Below are 20,180 nucleotides of genomic sequence, written 5' to 3'. Positions count from 1 at the left end.
CAGACAATGAAATGTTTAGTGAGCTATTTCATTCTTAGCACATTGACAGGGCAACTTAATCAAGTTTTATGTATATTGGTGGCCACTTGTGAAAGAACTTGATTTTACATTAACATTCATGGATCATAACTCATAAGACAATGACTATACTTCATAATTACATATAGTACCGGAAGAAGAATCTCTACAATTAAAGTGATTGGTTAACATTGGTTTGACTTTTAAAAAATCTGAGCTAGGTCACTCTTGTCACCTGTGTCAAGGTAATGTTACAAAAATGAAGCCCAGAAAAAATAGCGTTCGAAAATAATTATTTAGTGCTTCAAAAATTGAAATATAAAGTGACCAGAAACACCATCTTAATTTCATCCCATACACTTATGTGTACTATTTAGGCGTCTATAAGACGCCTATTTACAAAATCGGGGTTTGCCTTGTAGTTTTAGCTTTTCATTCTCAATAATGGTTGTTTTCAGGGTTTATTAGTTCTAATACATGCACTGGTACACATGTTTCATCTTGGTTTGTGAATTTCTTAAATCGGCTGCTCACAAAGCTAAACAATACCTTTAATGCCACTTATGGAGCTTGAGAGTCGCTGTTAGGAGCTCTACATTTCAAGGAATACATTTCCTACCAGGTCTTCTTATACCTCGTACTGGGGTGTATACAGACCTGCCAACCTCTGGGAATGAAAAATTGTATTCTGTGATTTTTAAAAAAAATGTATTTTTCCCCAAAATTGTGTGTTTCATAACAAAATGCATGGCGCACTCGCTCATCATGGTGCTCAAGCTACATGCAAGCTAAAAATGGGCACTGCTCTTGCAGATGAAAAAAAAAGTTACCCTAAATTACATTGATCTAATAACCACATTTGTGTAAGTTTTATGAAATAGAGACATGTATAGATGATTTTTCTCAATAAATTATGATTTTGTAAAAAAAAAAAAGACCCCCCAAAAATTCTTTTTTTTTTACAAAAACATTTTTAAAGAAAAAACGTACTGCCATATTTTGGTTGCAAAAACGTACTAAATGCGCCAAAAACGTAATGGTTGGCAGGTCTGTGTATAGTGTTCAGACATGACAAGAAAATCATCCCCATACACGTGCTTTATGCATCTCAACTTCCGTTTTCCTAGACGTTCTCTGGAATCGTAAGTTGTCAACTGACGTCATACCTATCGTCATAACAAATGAGGTCAATGTTGAAATTCAAGATTACTGAACAATATGAGCACAGCCATAACCTCCAAATATATTAACACCATATTCAGTCTTAATGATAATCCTGACTATCAAAATAAGTAAAAATCTATTCAGTTTTTTTTTCATTTTAATGTACAAAAAAAAGGACTAACAAATATGTGATTTCATTTTTTTCATGATTGCATATTTTTAGGCCTACATGGTTTACAGTAGATTTTCTCATTGTAATCCACTGTGCAGTTGATTTGATTGTGGGGTTTTTCACAGGGCTGTCTACAAAAAAAATGGCTATTATATCAGAGAATAAACAACATACTCTTCAACATTAATAAATCATTTTAAAGAATTTCAAGGTGAATCTGCTATACATGAAAGAAAGACTGATATAGTGCAGGCATAACAAAGTCTGAATTCTCTTAATATAGAAGAATTATCCGATGGACGGATTCAATGTATGTATTGCACAAACTACACAAGGAAAGATAAGAATATTTGATCATCTAGCACTCGATGGATTACTCTTTCTCGCTGATTTCACATCTGACTTCCACGCGGGTAATTCCTCTTCAATCAAGGCCCAGTATTTCTCCTGATAAGCCAAAAAAAAGGAAACATATACTCAACATCAATCATTATGATCCGTCACTATGTAGTGCTTCATACAAAGGAAATTCTCAAGGTCTTAAATTTGAATATTTTACGGACAAGCCCACATTCCTTAGGGCACAATTCTTTGATGTGGTATGCACAATAAACAGGGGTGTGAGAGTTCAGATTGTTAGCTGATTTCAGATTTTTTTTCAGCTTATTTTTGGCTTTCCTCTGTGCAAAAAGTATGGTAGCTCTATCTTTTTCAACAATAGTGAGTGACGTCATCGACTCTCTCATTTGGAGCGTTGTGGCCCAGTGGATTAGTCTTCAGACTTTGAAACAGAGGGTCGTGGGTTCGAATCCCAGCCATGGCGTAATTTCCTTCAGCAAGAAATTTATCCACATTGTGCTGCACTCGACCCAGGTGAGGTGAATGGGTACCCGGTAGGATTTTTCCTTGAACGCTTTAGCGCCTATTAATATGGCGGCTCAGCTACAGCCGGGGTAATAATATGATACCAATTATCAAAGCGCAGTAGAGTATATGCACATAGTAGCTGCGCTATATAAATGGACCTATTATTATTATTATTATTTGGATGTTACTGGCTCGTTCATATAACTATTTTGTTGAAAATAAGCAACCTTAAAGGGGAAGTTCACCCTGACAAAAAGTTTGTTGTTAAAATAGCAGAAAAACTAATAAAAAATATTGCCGAAGGTTTAAGAAAAATTCATAAAAGAACTAAAAAGTTTTAGAATTTTAATTATTTGATTTGTGACGTCATATGCGAGCAGCATTCCTACATAGTGAATGGTAAAAAAATAATGAAATCTCATTTTCTCAAAAAATTGAAAATGTTTTTTACTGTAGTTTTCGTATATCAATATACAAATCATTTCAAACCCAATCATGAATAGAAACAAACTTAAGTCATGACAGGAACCATACAAAATTTGAAATTCATGCATTTTATATTACATAACATAGGGGGCAGCTGCTCATTTATGACGTCACAAATCCAAAACTTTGAATTCTAATAACTTTCTTGATCTTTAACGGATTTTCCTCAAACCTTCGGCAATATTTCTTATTATTTTTTCTGCTATTTTCACAACAAACTTTTCTTCAGGGTGAACTTCCCCTTTAAGGTTGGATGAAGCTTAAAGATTATTCGATTTTAGTTTACAATACCGAATGAGTAACATGAAGATATACCTTTAAAGTAACAAGCTCAGTCGGTTGTGGCTTCCCTAAGCTTTTCTTGATGCTTTCTTTACATGTGTCTATATCCTTGGAAAAATAAATAAAGACAAGAAAACATATAGTGGCAAACAACAGTATGCTTTAAATCACAGGCACTTTAGCAGCAAGTTCTATATTCAAAACAAATGTTTTGTTTTGTTTCATTATCAATTCTAAGACACCCCCACCCCTCCTCTCTTCTTGCTTCTTCTAATTACACTCATTCTGTTTTAATCTTGTCAACTCACCATATTGTCAATAACACTACAAGTATATCGGAACAGAGTGCAAGAGCAGAAATAAAACCTTAGTAGGCCTATATGATTCCCTGTCTTACAGCTTTCTGCAACATCTGCGATTCAAAATGTTAATTACAAAAAATATATTATAATTCATAATTATAGTTCATTTGTGAAGTGGTGGATAAACCATCACTTCCTTGCTTAGCTGGGTCGATGTTTATTTCCTCAGCTTTGATTCAGAAAGACCCAGCTTGCCTTAAAAGTGATAGTTTTGAATTGCTCGTCATCTTCACCAACTGTGATATGTGCTAACTTAAATATGGATGCGTCATACCTGAAGTAGTTTTTTATTTCTCTTGGTTGCTCTGCTCCTATAACTTGCAGCCGAAGACTGGAATACTTCTTGATTGTTGAGATTCTCTGTTGACTTTTGTAAGAGAAACTCTCTTCTGGATACTCTGATATGAGAATTAAAATGGAAAGAATTTTTTTAACAAAAACATTTATAAATGTAGTTATAGATCCAATAGATCCAATATCTATGCATATATATATGTCACCAAACAATGTGAATGGGCCAGATGCAAGAAACAAACATTCTTCCTGCTGAATAACTGACAACAAGCTTTTTTAACCATGTGACATCTGCAACTATAAGCAAAATTATGTCTGCTATCAGTTGATATATTCAACCTACACACTGGGGTACAGATGGGGGCTGGGGGAGAAGGGTAAGGGTGAAATATGATTATTTTCTGAATATTAATTATGTCAAAATATATCACAAATTTGGATTTCGCAACAAAAATATCGAAATTTTTGCTTGCTCTCTCTCACAGCTTTTGATAAATTTCATGCCATACACCATTATCTAGCTCCCTCAAAATTTTAGGCTCATACTCATAGCTCATTATACCACTGCACCTATACTGGCTCTAGATCTCTCAACAAACCTCAATCAACATTTGTCAGACAATTTTGATCTAATTTCTATGTAAAACAAACAGATATAAAACAAGAATGCGAACGTGTAGATTTTAGATTTTAAAAATTGTTGTAGTCTATTAGTAGAACTCCACTCAACAACAAAAATTTTTATCAAAAATCTACACCCCAACTCCCTGAACCCAATTGACCATCCAATTGACTTCCCTCGGCTCTCTAGCTTGCTCGACTCAGCTCTCCGTACGGGTCGGGACAGCACTGGCTTTGCTGTGGACGTCACGACGCCACGGGCGTCTATGCCGCGCCGCAGCATTATTTTTAGAGGGCATTTTTAGCCGGCTTTACATCAGAATTCAAATTCTACTTACATATCTTCGTGTTTCATGTTCAATTCGATCTCCTTTTCTAGCCATTGCATTTCCATCCTTCAGTTTCAACACGTACAAAATAGATCACCAAAAAAAATCCGAAATACTAGTCTATAACTAACACGGCAATGCGGAGTAAACAATGTTTACAATTTTGTCTCATAATGGGCGTGGCAAAGGAGACATGAAGGTCCAATCACGTAATCCGGAGTAAGCCGCACCAAACTTCAAATTTGTAAACAATATGCTTTGCTTTGCTAGCGTTTGTGTACGTGTACATTCTGCTGCGACTTGTGGTCAAATCTCCTCGACAAACTGCGGTCTTGCAGATTATTCGGGCCCAACTATCTTGATTGAGACGATCAGTGTAGAAATATAAACTCTATTTCATCAACTATGGGAGTTCCTACTGATACTTTACGAGTAAGTAAGTTTAAATAAACAATTAAAATAAATGATGACTGATATTATGGAGGGCGTCGGGTGCGTTGCAAACTTGCACTGTAACTCAGGTAAAGGAGCTCCATTGGCATTGCCATGCCTCGGCATCCCGGCGACTGCCGGCTAGCGGCAGGGCGAAGTGGTACGCCATCACGCATGCTGCAGGATCTTCCCGGTCCTCTACTTTGTACTTTTGTAGTTTGTAGACAGCTGAAATCCGTCTGTTATATGATTCAACAAATCCTAAGCTGCTAGCTGCAGAAAAGCAGCGCAGAGAAAGAATTGAACAACTGTTGTTGAAAGGGGACACAGCTTTTTTAGTTTCCAATATTAATGGCCAGATGGTGGGCCCCAAACAAAGGCCAAGACAGTCTGCGCACCTAGTAACAATTTGATTTTTTTAATTTTAGTTAAGATTTAACATGAATTTCTTCTTATTTCACAAAATTTTTCAGTTAATGATATTCCTCATATTATTAAGACTAAGAGCAGTAGAGGCGCACGGCCAATATTGGAGACTGTCTCCAATGTGGGAGATTATCTCCAATATCAGAGACTTTTATAAAGAATTTGGGTATCCAATTTCAGAGACAGTCTCCAGTTTTGGAGACTAATTTCCTTTGTTTAATTTGCGGCAAAAGGATTACCATGGCGGCAAATAAAAATTTGATAAGCAGATTCCTCATGAAAATGTACATCTTTTCACCGTCTACTTTAGAATTCACCATCTACTTTTGTTTAGATAAGGATTTTTGTTGTCATCCACACACAAAACAAATGGGCTTCTGACCTCAGCGAGACAAACTTTTGGGTGGAAAAATTTGTGCTTTTGTTGGTGTTGTTTCTTTTGTCCTTTTGCAAAGCAAGTCTCCAATGTGGGAGATTGTCTCCCCTATTGGAGAGAGTCTCCCATATTGGCCGTGCGCCCCATGTCTGCACACTCATTCACTTTGCACACGATTCAGGGATTTTGATGAGAAAGGCTGCATTTTGAGGCTGTCACATGAAATGCCCTAAATTCATTATTTTTCCACCATTTTGAGTCGGATTGTTTTATGAATGCCTGTCTATGTATTGCATGTGTAAAGTTTGTGCTCGTTGCGTATCTTCTTTTACTAGAATCGTGCAGATACGCGTGTGCGCAGACAAGGGGGACTGCGCAGACTTGGGAACTTGCCATATGATTATTAATCAATAGAATCCATGTCATGAGTCAAATACACTTTAAAAGTCATAGTGACTTTTTTACAGATCATGCGACTGATAAAACTACAGTCATTTGTCATGAGTGACAGACAGTTAACATATGGTGCTAGTTTGGTTATTCTCACTATCGATTATGACATTGGACTTGAAAAAGGGGCTGAAGGTATAGATAGTCGCTAGTCGGCAACTCGGCATGGTCGGTGGGGGTGGGTGGAAGGTCTACAAATACAGGTACAAATACAAAAAGTACTAACAAGTTTGTGTGATGGCCCTAGCCTTGAGGACTCTGATGATATTTTGAAATATTTTTACTTACATTTTTTCATCACGGATGATGAAAAAGTATATGTAAAAATATTCTTAAATATCATGTCACAGAGTCCTGGGGCCGATTGCACGAAAGGGTCTTTCCAAGGACCATCTTTCATGTCGCCCATCTTTTATGATTAGCGCTGTATGCAGGATGTTTCTGAAATGTATGATAAACAAATAAAATTTGTTGGCCAGCATTTCAATCAATTTGTATACAATTTCATGATATATCACATCAGTTTGTTAAAGGGGAATTTCACCCTGAAGAAAACTTTGTTGTAAAAATAGCAGAAAAAATAGTAAAAAATATTGGTGAAGGTTTGAGGAAAATCCGTTAAAGAGTAAGAAAGTTATTAGAGTTCAAAATTTTGGATTTGTGACGTCATAAACGAGCAGCTGCCCCATGTGTTATGTAATATAAAATGTATGAATTTCAAATTTTGTATGGTTCCTGACGACTTAATTTTGTTTTCTTTTCATGATCGGGTGTAAAATGATTAGTCTATTGATATACAAAAGCTACAGTGAAAACCATTTTCAATTTTCTGAGAAAATGACATTTCATTGATTTTTTACCATTCGCTATGTATGAATGTTGCTCGCATATGACGTCACAAATCAAATAATTGAAATTCTAATAACTTTTTAATTATTTGATGAATTTTTCTCAAAACTTCGGCAATATTTTTATTATTTTTTTCTGCTATTTTTACAGTAAACTTTTTGTCAGGGTGAACTTCCCCTTTAACAAATATGTTTGCAGGTAAACGCATTATTTAAAATGCGTTTCAAATGGCGCATCATAATAAATGTGCGACACGAAAGACGGTTCTTGCAAAGACCCTTCCTTTCATGCAATCAGCCCCTGAAGGCTTTGATGGCCCAATATATTTTGGTAACCCAGACGAGCGCCGTCTATTCGCTCGTCTGGGTTATTCCTATGGCAGCTCATATTGGGATGAAATTATCAATTCAATGATTTTACAGTGGTTTTAATTATGACTGTGCATTGTTATATTGAAAAATCTAACCAACTTGTTTTTTAATATGATTTCACATTTTGGGATACGATTACATAAATTTATCATTTCTTTAATTTATCAAAATCTTTTGGACCACAAGAATTAGGTTAGTTCAAAAAAACGTCAATTAGAGCTGCAGCTTTCCATGTATTTTAGTTCTGAATGTCAATGCCATTTTCCTCTGAATATTTTTTTCTAATTGTATTCATAATATGGAAATGTGGAATTTGTAATTATAAATAATTTATCCTATAGATGAAATCACAGCCCTGCTGACATCATTATGACTACACATACATATACATACAATGAAGCCTGTGTTGAAACCATCTGCCAATTTGAGTTTTTTCTTTTAAAAGCAAAATAATTGGCTGGAAATGTATACACATGAAACTTACATTGTGCTTTGTAAAGTTTGTAGCTTATAAGTTTCCATTTTCCAGTGTAATATATTAAGCTCTGGTTTGAGATTTCAAATACAACTACTCAAAATTTAGAAAAGCTCTGTTATCAAAGAATTGTCAGGAATTTTCGCCCATACATGTAGCATGTAGGGATTTGTCCAGTATTCTATAATTTGTGGAAATTCTTTTGTTTACAGAATTTTAAAAGAAGATTTTTTTTCTCTAAGTCCAAGCATATGTAACAATAATAATTTACACCAAGTTATATGTTGTTGTACCTTGTTTAAAGGGGAGAAGCGATGACAAATCAGTGAGAGCTTGTAGCAGTGGATTTGATTCTTCAGATGATGATGAAGAAGCTGTTGATAAATCACCATTTCAGATTGATTGGTAAGAGACTAGTAATACTGGACTTAAGGCCCTGAATTTTTTATTTTTCCACAGGGATACATGTTTATTTGAGTAATAATGATAATAGGCATTTATAAGTGCCATCTATCTAGAAATGTTCTATTCCGAGGTGCGTTTTTATTATCATTATTACGCCAGCTTTAGCTCAGCGCTGATGCATTCAAGGAATTAATCCTGCCTAGAACCCATTCACCTCACCTGGGTTGAGTGCAGCACAATGTGGATAAATTTCTTGCTGAAGGAAATCACGTCATGGCTGGGATTCGAACCCACGGCCCTCTGTTTCAAGGTCTGAAGACTTATCCACTGGGCTATAACGCTCCACAAAAGTAAAAGTATAAATAGAATGTAAGATAAAGAAAAGGGCTCAAGAAATATATCAAAAGCCACTAGAAATTTCTTTTAGCCCAATTGTTAGGGTATCCAAGACCTTTGATGGCCTAAGATTGATATAAGCCATGGCTGGACTTTTAAAGGTGATTTAATAGCTCAAAGATTCTGACCTGATGGGGGTGTTTCACAAAGATATATAGTAAGTATGACTTAAGTTAAGTCACATTCAAATGCCATTTCGTATGTGATATGCAACATGCAATCTTTTTGATCAAATACGCAGTAGTGCTTGTAATCTTGGCACAATCTGACCAATGCGGTCTTGTCTTTTATACCGCATGCAACCAGGCATTTGAGTTCGATTCTAAGTCGTACTTAATTTGTGTAACACCCCCGGACCCCCCTGATCTTTCCATAAATGTTTTCAGGGCGCACACACTGAATTGCTGATTGATTGATCAACAGTAACAAGTGGAGAACATGTATTTCAAATTCAACAAGCCCTCATTGCAAAGATAACTGGGGGGAAAATAGATAGAGAAAAATATTGCTCATTTATATAAACTTCATATTGTGGTAGACCTGGGCAGTGAACATTTCTTTCTTATACAAAGTTTATAGCATTTTTGTTTACCAGTATACTTTTTATGATATAAATATTTCTATACTTTTCTTGCTCATATTAGTGGGCCTCTGATGATCATGAAGTTTAGATGTCAGAACAAATTAAGGAAAATTGGATTTGAAAGTGATGTACTTACAAAAATTTTACTACAAATAGAAATTGGTTCTTATTCCTGACATCTTTTCTGCGCGGTCTCTTTTTCTCTCTCTCTCTCTTTTTACAGGTTAGATTTATCCGAGTATGGAATATCAGAAAAGCTTGGCATTAGTGGTCTTCCAGGTATGTGTGTTTATTGTTTACAAAATGGTAAAACACAAGAGTATTAATGCAGTTGAGCATACTACATGTTAGCCTCATAGCAGAACCTGATTTCTTCTGTATTCTGAATTTTGTCTTGTTCCTCTCTCATTATTTAACACAAAACTTGTATTATTTGGAATCGAAATTAATTCATTTCAAAGCTCATGTACACCTGTAGGAAGTACTCTATCTATAAAATGCTAGGGATTTTGTTAAAGGACAAGTCCACCCCAACAAAAACTTGATTTGAATAAAAAGAGAAAAATTCAACAAGCATAACACTGAAAATTTCATCAAATTCAGATGTAAAATAAGAAAGTTATGGCATTTTAAATTTTCGCTTAATTTCACAAAACAGTTATATGAACGAGCCAGTTACATCCAAATGAGAGAGTCGATGATGTCACTCACTCACTATTTCTTTTGTTTTTTATTGTTTGAAATATGAAATATTTTGATTTTCTCGTCATTGTCATGTGAAATGAAGTTTCATTCCTCCCTTAACACGTGGAATTCCATTATTTTAACATTTTGAGCTTCAGGCAAGGAGGTCCTAATCATCAAATTCGTAGAAATTGAAATATTGTATAATTCACACAATAAAAAACAAAAGAAATAGTGAGTGAGTGACATCATCCACTCTCTCATTTGGATGTAGCTGGCTCGTTCATATAACTATTTTGTTAAAAATAAGCGAAACTTTGAAATGGCATAACTTTCTTATTTTACATCCGACTTTGATGAAATCTTCAGCATTGTGCTTGTCTGATTTTTCTCTATTAATTCAAATCAACATTTTTCTGAGGTGGACTTGACCTTTAATAATCAACAAGTGTATCATAATGGTAACTGAACTAAGAAAATTCTGCCATCACAGGCCCGTTTCATATTGACTCTCACAACCATGGTAATTTTGCCATTATTTTCACTATCATAAGAAGCTTTGATGATTGGTTACTGAGCTGTTACCATGGTAATTACCAAGGGGTTATTTTACACCTAGTTTTTTACACCTATAATATCTTTTAGCTTAGATCTGAGTTTGCTTTAAGTCTGCATTAAATATGCTATTATAAAAGGAGTAGGCCTGTTATTTAAACCATGCTCAGAGAGACATTGTCTGGAGCCCATTTTATAAAGAGTTACAACTATGGTAACTTTGCCATTATAGTAACAGGCAGTAGTGTATCTAGAGTTTTCCACGGGGGGGGGGGGCAAAATCGCCCGCCAAAAAATTTGACAAGCAAAAAAAAAGGTCTTTAACCACAAATTAAGAGGATTTTGTACCAGAAAAAAAATTGGACAAGCAATAAAATAAACGGTCCTCAACAGGATATAATATAAAGGACATTTCGCACCAGAAAAAAAATTGACAAGCAAAAACTTTAAAACTCGTCGGGGGGGGGGGGGGGGGGGTGGCAGAGATATGTCCCTTGTATGGGTTGTGACTCGTCGGGGGGGCAATCCCCCCCCCCCCGTAGGTCCCGGGGGGGCCACTTACATTGACGAGTGGATACCATGCGCGACCAAAAAAACACGTAAAAAGGATGTCCTTTTCACGATAGGGCACGTTACGTACATAACGTGAAAAGGGTGTCAAAAACACAAAAATAATGAAAAAAGGGTATCTATTTCGCGAGGAAAATTACGTGTTTAGGGTCGAATTTGCGGGGATGATGAAACAAAATTAAAATGTTTTATAAAGGATGTCTTTTTTGTCCCAACACTACGTGTTTAGAGTCCTATTTGCGCGAGGTGTAGAAGGTGGGGTCGTACTAAACCAAATAAGGTAAAGCCGACAACCAAAGGACCCGTAACAATAAAACATTCCTGTACTTGTTTAGGGGTTCATTTCAGGGAATATTTGACAAGAGTATCGTTTTGTTTCCAATACTTGTTAAGGGTAGGGTTTCACACGCCAATACTTGTTAAGGGGTGCATTTTCAGAATATGGAAATTACGTGTTTAGGGTGCTTTTCGAGACCCCATGGTCGCGCATGGTATCCACTATCCACTCGTGAATGGAAGTGGCCCCCCGGGCCGTAGGTACACTAGTGGTAACAGGGCTCAGCAACCAATCATGACCAAGGATTCCATGGTAGCTACAATAATGGCAAAGTTACTATTGTTTTTAAGTCTTATGAAACGGGGCCCCCGGTAGATTTCACCTTGCTCGTGAGATTGACATTCAAATTCGATAAGACCTTTAAATTCAGTGATGCATCTACAGTTAAGGCCAGAAGTTACATACACATAGGAAATTCAAAGAAATGTTGACATTTTCCAAACATAAAATTTACTCTATCTTATAAAATATTTATGCTATCATGACGAATTTGGTATCAAACAAATGAGTATGTCATGCCCCTTTGTCACATTTCTTTGCCGTCAGGAGCTGGAACATATTTAGGTGCCATTTTTTCCCCTAAAATCTTCATATTTTAGACAAATAAAAAATAAACACTTGACAGAAACACTTCATATTTGTGCTAGTTACTTCTCAACACAAACATTTCAGATTACACTGATTTGTTCAGTTGTGACGTGATAGAGTAATATGAATCATAGATTTGACATTGATATATTTCTATGAAACTATGTTTGAAAATATTATAACAAACAATAGAATACATTTAATCCCAATGTGAAAGAGCTAATACACTCTTTCATTTGATACCGTGGTATGATGGGAGTATTTATATTTCTGAAGATATAGTAAATTTTATAATGTTTGGCAAGCGAACAAATTTCGATGAATTCCTGGGAAGTATGTAAACTTTGGCCTCAACTGTATATCTGCAGTACTAATTGATTATTTTTTTTTATTCTAGGCTGTAGATTTGATGATATATGGAGGAGCTTGGAGAGTGATATCAGTAAGTGACTCTTCAAAGTTTTATGTCATGAAACATCTCTTATCATTTGGATGATATGAAATAAAAACTTGTTTTAGTGAATGCATTTGGAGATTTTTGAAAATTTATGTTTAGAATATTGGGCAAAATGAGAATAAGTACCTTTCTGTGTGGAGGGGGAGGGTTAAATCACTTCTTTGTTTAAGCAATGAATGAACTTATCAGGATATAATCTTAAATGTTAGCTCTTTGATAGGGATATGCAAATGCTGAATTCAAAGATGTGTGTTCAAAAGAACCTTGTATGCTTTCAATTATGTCATCACATAAAAACCAGAAAGAACTGTTTTAAATTTCAATATATGCATCTTGCAATAGGTTTGATAGGATATGTTTGTTGGATTTAACATGTGAGACCTGTTAAGAGTCTGGAACTTAGGATCAGAGATGCCAAGTTCAAAGACCAGCTATGCGTGAGATTTTCTGTGAATCTGAGTGAGATCACAGACATTGTGTACAATGTATATGGGGATAGGCTGTGATAGTTGCGTGAGACAGAAATTTGAGGGGATGAACAAGAGTCCAAAATGCTTGAGTCTCACGCATAATGCGTGAGACTTGGTAGCTCTGTAGGATTGTTGAGAACCCAGGCAACCCAAAGTAAATAACCCTTCTGAGTTCAGTCACATTCATGCTTTCCTTTTGTTTTTAATCACATTTGTCCGATGGTCTCACATTTATTTGTAAATAAAAATGGCTTGGTAGGATTGCATACGATTCAATTTCCCCATAGATCTGGACTTGCATCCCCTTGTAATGACAACGTTCTGTGATACAAATGATTATGATGCCTTCTTTCACAACAGATGGTCTGATATCACAAGGTGTGGAGGACGTCTTTGTGCTGTGTACGAGAGGAGAACTCAACAAGTACCGGGTGCGTGGTCTGATGCAGGAGTACACTACGGCAGGGTTGAACGTCCACCATTACCCCTTCCCGTCTGGTCTGGTCCCGTCTCCGGCGAACTGCATGAAGATGCTGGAGGAGATACGGATCAACCTCAATGCTGGAACAGGCACGTTGGTGCATTGCTTTGGCGGGATCGGCCGGTCGTCTCTCATCGCTGCCTGCCTGCTGCTGAGGGTCGATGACTACATAGAGTAGAAAGATACAATCAACAAGATTCGCCAGATCAAAGGTTCACGGGCTATTCAGACAGTCAAGGTATTGGATCTATGTTGTTTTATATTCACTAGGTCTGACACAAGCCGTTGGTCTGCTACTTAGGTAATCTACTACCGCTTGAGTTAAAACCGTTTGGTCTTATACCCACTTAGTGTAATTCTCATTTGGTCTAATGCTTAGTTGGTCAAATTACCACTGCTGAGGGTCGATGACTACATAGAGTAGAAAGATGCAATCAACAAGATTCGCCAGATCAAAGGTTCACGGGCTATTCAGACAGTCAAGGTATTGGATCTATGTTGTTTTATATTCACTAGGTCTGACACAAGCCGTTGGTCTGCTACTTAGGTAATCTACTACCGCTTGAGTTAAGACCATTCGATCTTATACCCACTTAGCATAATTCTCATTTGGTCCAATGCTTAGTTGGTCAAATTACCACTGCTGAGGGTCGATGACTACATAGAGTAGAAAGATGCAATCATCAACATTCGCCAGATCAAAGGTTCACGGGCTATTTAGACAGTCAAGGTATTGGATGTTTTATATTCACTAGGTCCGACACAAGCCGTTGGTCTACTACTTAGGTAATCTCCTACCACTTGAGTTAAAAGTGTGTGGTCTGATACCCACTGAGACACTACACTGAGTGTAATTCTCATTTGGTCTAATGCTCAGTTGGTCCAATGCTTAGTTGGTCAAATTACCACTGCTGAGGGTCGATGACTACATAGAGTAGAAAGATACAATCAACAAGATTCGCCAGATCAAAGGTTCACGGGCTATTCAGACAGTCAAGGTATTGGATCTATGTTGTTTTATATTCACTAGGTCTGACACAAGCCGTTGGTCTACTACTTTGGTAATCTGCTAACGCTTGAGTTAAGACCATTCGGTCTGATACCCACTTAGCGTAATTCTCATTTGGTCTAATGCTCAGTTGGTCAAATTACCACTCTGTCCAATGTTAAACCAAGTGGATATTAGATGAAATAGGTATAGCCTGAATGAGACCAAGACAAACGGGCAATAGTCCAATTATTACAAGACGAACTGGTTGGAGACAAAATAGGATTGAAAAAAACGGAATGAGACTGAACAGCAAGCAGATGAAGCGAATGCACACCAATCAGGGCCCCTTCTTACAAAGAGTTACAACTGATGTAGCGGTTCTGACTCTCGCCTTGTAATCAGAGGGTCGTGTGTTCGAATCCCACCATGGCCTAGCGTCCTTTGGCAAGGCGTTAATCCACACTTTGCCACTCTCCACACCCAGGTGTTAAATGGCTACCCAGTAGGATGTGAAAGCCTATATGTAGTATGCCTAGCATTTGAGTCTTGGAACTCTTGTTGGAATGCTCCCCAGGGAGTGGAGAAGGTGCATACATTGTATGCGGGCATGCAAGGATGCGATGACCGGGGTAATAATATGTCTGTAAAGCGCTTAGAGACGTCGCTCCGATGTATTAAGCGCTATATAAATGCGGAATATTATTAGGTGGTCTGTCATTTATGACAGATCACCTCTTAATTTCGTCAGAATTTTCTTTTTATTATTTATTTTTACGGATTTTCTTGTCGCCAAGTTTTCTCAAAATGGACATGGTCAATTTCATTGAATTTCATGTCATCTATAGGTTCTGTCATGGACACGTCAAAATAAGCTTTTCAAGGTCAACAGGTCATGATGACGTCATCTAGGCGCCATTTTGTAAAATCACATTATCAATCACATCTCCATTATCAATTATCAAAAATCAATCAAATTTACATCACATCAACTTCAGGTCAAGGGTCATCAGGTCATGTCATTAAAGGTCACCTAGAGGTCACGACGCGTGCGTCAAAATTTCAAAATGCTCAAAATCACTTTTTGACCGAACGAGAGTACGTTTCAGGTCATTCTAAGCATTTCAAAAATTTGCGCGCGCGCACGCATGCGTGCGCGTTTCCGCGCGTAACGCCATAACGCAACGCAGAAACACCGTTTTTTTTACATCATTTCATTGATAATAAAATTCTGAACAATTTGATACCTTGATCAACCTTCTACGACCATTAATAACGAAATTAACACCCGTTAAAGTTTGCAGCACGTGTGCGCGCGAGCTCTCACTACAGGCCATATATGGGCAAAAACATGCCTATTGTAAATTCACTGTAGCTCTTTAAATAGTCCGTTGACCCCCAATTTTTTTTTCATATATCGATAGAGTATGAGTTGTAGATTTGATTTCATGTCACCATTGTCCCTCAATTTGATCATGACGTCATCAAAATGGCGCCTAAACTAAAAATTTCATTTTTTCAAAAATGACGTCATCAAATTTATGCAAATTTGGTTGTAACTTCTCGAATATAGATCGTTTTTCGCCCAGATTTCGATATGTTGTAGGTTAGAATGTACTCTTTCTCCTTAGTTAACATGAATATTCGTTTTGAGAAACGCATCATTGCGTAAAACAGCGATGAAAAGAGGCATGTCATTTTTCCTCATTTTGCGTGTAATCTCTATGGGACATGACTTTTTCTCAAAACCAGATTCGACATTCCTCTATTTCGTGAGCCATATCTCCATTTTTTCTTGTCAGTTTTCTTTAAGCTTTTAGTATGTTGTAGCTGAGATTCTAAGCTTTCGCGAATGTGCCCTTCATTTTTTGATCAGATGCCGAGATCATGCCCGTATTTCACTTGCAAAATTGGACTTGTAATTCTCAAAATTGCTTACGTGTATTCTCTATGGGGAATATCGTGGCTTTGACTGCTTCTTAAAGGGCGCGGGTTCGAGTCCTGGGGTGAACAAGATGAATTTTTTTTTCACTTTTTTTTTCTTTTTGCCACTTCTTACATGATCCTTTATGATAATTTAAAGGTATAAAAGTTTAAATTTAGCAAGATAAAACAGATTATAATTACTTTTTTTCATATCACATGTATTTTGCGTGTAATCTCTATGGGACATGACCTTTTCTCAAAACTAGATTCGACATTCCTCTATTTCGTGAGCTATATCTCCATTGTTTCTTGTCAGTTTTCCCTGAGCTTTTAGTATGTTGTAGCCGAGATTCTAAGCTTTCGAAAATACGCCTCTATTTTTTGATCAGATGCCGGGATCATGCCCGTATTTCGCTTGCAAAATTGGAATTGTAATTCTCAAATTTGCTTACGTGTAATCTCTATGGGGAATATGCTAGCTCAATGGATAACGCATTTGACGTGTTCGTCCGTATTGCTGACGTGTAGGTCCATGTTGCTGACGTGGTGGTCCGTGTAGCTGACGTGTAGGTCCGTGTTGCTGACGTATTGGTCCGTGTTGACGACGTGCTCTGCCGGCATGATCCGTGTAGATCCGTGTGAAGCTGCCGTGTTGATGCCGTGTTCACAGTCATCTGGGGCAAAACTATCCCGGACCTCCCCGGATCATGCCGGCATTGCCGTGTTGATCCGTGAGGTATAATCATCTATCTTGTATGAATCTGTTTGAAGATGTATGTCTGACGATTGTCATCACCACATCAATAATCACATTTAGTAATGGTCAAAACTTATTCTTAGGATGTCTACGATCAAGATTATCAATGATATCTAAATGATTTATTTCATACATCAGCCGACACTGAATGACAAATCATGACAGACCACCTAATTCGTCCGCATGACGAATTAAATTCTAGTTATTATTATATTGATCCAATCAAGTACAATGGAAATCCTTCAATGTCACCATTTTTTCTTTCGGAAATTTGCTCAATGTCCTTTGACAACAAAGAAAAGCACTCTGAATTGTCAAGAAATGGATGAATGGATGAATAGCCAAAAAATATTTTGAACAAACGTGTATTTTAGATGTTGATATTGCTGGCTTTCTGTATAGTTGCGGTTGATTGGATCAATCGTAACTCGTTGTGAGGCGGGGCCCAGCAGTTTTGCTTGCATGCTGGTGGAACAGAGTTGGAAACATTAAACGGGACTGATTAAAGTCCTCTTTCCGTGAAAGCAACAAGATGGAATACATTTTTTTAAAGAAACCTTAACATGCCTGTGTATGAAATTAAAACGAAATGAAACAAATATTTTTGTTTTATATCCCTGCAATGCTTGCCAATAGAAGCACGAAGAAACGGTCTACATGTACTTTGATTAATTGCATTCCTGAAAATATGGGGTAACAAAGATGTTGCAGAGTAATATCAATAGTATATAATAATATAAATTATGTATGTACTTTTGAAATTGTTCATGCTTTGCTTTCGGGTATTATACTACTTTCATTACAAAGAAATGAAATACCCCTGTATATGAAATATAAATATTTTCTATCACTAAAAGATTCTGGTACTGCTGTGCGAGCAACTAAATGCTCACTTAAGAATGATGAGAATGATTCCATTCCAGTTCCCCCACGTCGTAATCACATTCTTCACATTTTCTTCCTTTATATTATTTGACTTACAGCAATACAACTTTGTGAGCGACTTCCGAAAGATGAGAGAAGAATATGAAGCTACAAGATCAAATAGGCGGTCAGTATCTCGCTAAATACTTTCTTCTGCAAGCTGATTGATATGAAGCCTACCGGAGGGATTGGTGCATTCTTTTCCTTTATATTTCTTTGTCACTTATTGGCAGCAAACCAGACGTGGGGCCTGTAGGAAAGGCCCCACGTCTATCATTACATATATGTCAGAAACCAAGGGACTAGTAAAATAAGAAAGAGAGACTAATCATTCAAACCCAGGTGGACGAGCCAGCCACAGAACATTAAGGAACCTGACTTGGATATCTTTGTAACCATAACTGGGTGATTTCAATGCAGTGTTGACGTTTTAGTGTTGGTGTTAGGTCAGTTTTTACAGGAGTATAACATAGAATGAAGATGGTCCTGTAAAGGAACTCACTAGGTGTTGAGCTGTCAGTTTTGTATTACTTGTGTAAACGGAGATTAGGTTTCGGAGCCTGGGAATTTTGCTTCCATCACCAGCATCGGTCTTAAAATCACTCTTTGTTCCTTGCTTGATTCCGCTTTTTGAGAGGAAGAAGCCAATCAAAGAGCGATGAAACAATGAATCCCATAATGCAGTACTACAGTGAATGTCAAAGTAACCAGTCTGATGATGTCGTCAGCATCGACGGTGCAGATTGGCGCATCTGCATGCTCATGAATAATACATAACTTTATGTCTCTGCAAGAATCCAAAAGGCCTCGCGACTGAAGTCACCAAAGTTCAACCGGGTCTCGCAACTCTCTTCTACCGCTATTCTCATTTAAGCCACTATTTGACAAATTATATAGCCAAGTCACAAGGCCTTGTCAACAGGATAGTGATGATGGGGAAAATGGAAATGAGGCATTTTCCATTTTTTTTTTCCAAAACAGAAGAGGAGACATATAATATAATAATAATGTATGGGATTTGTAATGCGCCAAATCCACTCGGCAGAGTGCCCAACGTATAAATTTGTCCTGGGAATGTCTTGTTCTCACCATTGTATATCTTAAAATCATGTATTTTAATTGCAATAATAATAATATTGGAAAAAATCTTGTCTTATTTGAAAAATGCATGTATAGTCTCCAAGTTACAAGCCATTTCTATTACAACTTAAACATGTAGATCTAAATAAAGTCCAAGCGAATTAATAAACTAACTTCTGAAGCTCTCTCCCTGGCATAAAATGATTCTTCACATATGCTTTGCAGTAGACTTTAGACCTTTTATTTTGCATAAAGCCTCAATGACAAATTGATATTTTATTGTATATATTTTTTACAGGAAAATTCAATAAGAAATCAAATATGTAAAGTGTACAGACAAATTATATTTAGTGTCTATTTTATGTATATATATCAACACATTATGATTTTTAGGATGGGATTGGTAATACAGACAGAATATATGATAAGGATCACAGGTACATGTATTTCATGCTTGCTTATAAAAGGGTGTACACTATATAATCTAAATTAGCCCTGGCCTATTTTCACCTCTTGTTATAAATCTTATAAATTATGATGTGGAGAAATCACAGCATCTTAATTTTGCCCTTTTCTTACAACTCACAAGCACAATTTTTTTGTGCTAAGAAAGACGTAAGGGTGTACATGTACATTCCTTTGTGAGGTCTTAATCAAAGCTACTTTAATCTTCAATCATATTGTTACTTTTCTAATACGGCACTGTATCATTTCGACCTGGGTTCATCCTTATGATTCCTCTATTTTGATACTGAATTATATTAAAGTGATTGGTTAACATTGGTTTGACTTTCAAAAAATCTGAGCTAGAAGGTCACACTTGTCACCTATGTCTGTGATATGTTACAAAAATGAAGCCCAGAAAAAATTGCATTCGAAAATAATTATTTAGTGCTTCAAAAATTGAAATATAAAGTGACCGGAAACACCATCTTAATTTCATCCCATACACTTATGTGTACTATTTACATGTAGGCGTCTATAAGACACCTATTTACAAAATGG

At 36.7% G+C, this 20,180-nt stretch overlaps 2 protein-coding genes across 2 annotated transcripts; one reads left to right on the top strand and one right to left on the bottom strand.

Annotated features, from left to right (window-relative positions):
• Positions 1-1,025: 1,025 nt before the first annotated feature.
• LOC121418276 (uncharacterized protein C3orf14 homolog) lies at positions 1,026-4,771 on the bottom strand. Its single transcript, XM_041612055.1, has 4 exons — positions 4,605-4,771; positions 3,626-3,749; positions 3,023-3,097; positions 1,026-1,801 (listed from the first exon to the last, which is right to left on the bottom strand). The coding sequence occupies exons 1-4, from the start codon at positions 4,658-4,660 to the stop codon at positions 1,709-1,711; spliced, it is 348 nt and encodes a 115-aa protein (XP_041467989.1). The 5' UTR covers positions 4,661-4,771; the 3' UTR covers positions 1,026-1,708.
• A 106-nt stretch (positions 4,772-4,877) lies between these two features.
• Positions 4,878-19,959, top strand: LOC121418275 (cyclin-dependent kinase inhibitor 3-like). The gene is given in 6 exon segments (XM_041612054.1): positions 4,878-5,027; positions 8,279-8,379; positions 9,582-9,637; positions 12,490-12,534; positions 13,380-13,738; positions 18,155-19,959. Coding segments are annotated over 6 exon segments (672 nt in total). The 5' UTR covers positions 4,878-5,000; the 3' UTR covers positions 18,239-19,959.
• The last annotated feature ends 221 nt before the right edge of the window (positions 19,960-20,180 follow it).

Source organism: Lytechinus variegatus, chromosome 7, assembly GCF_018143015.1.
Source record: "Lytechinus variegatus isolate NC3 chromosome 7, Lvar_3.0, whole genome shotgun sequence".
Classification (NCBI taxonomy): Eukaryota; Metazoa; Echinodermata; class Echinoidea; order Temnopleuroida; family Toxopneustidae; genus Lytechinus; species Lytechinus variegatus.
This window is presented reverse-complemented; position numbering and strand designations above follow the sequence as displayed.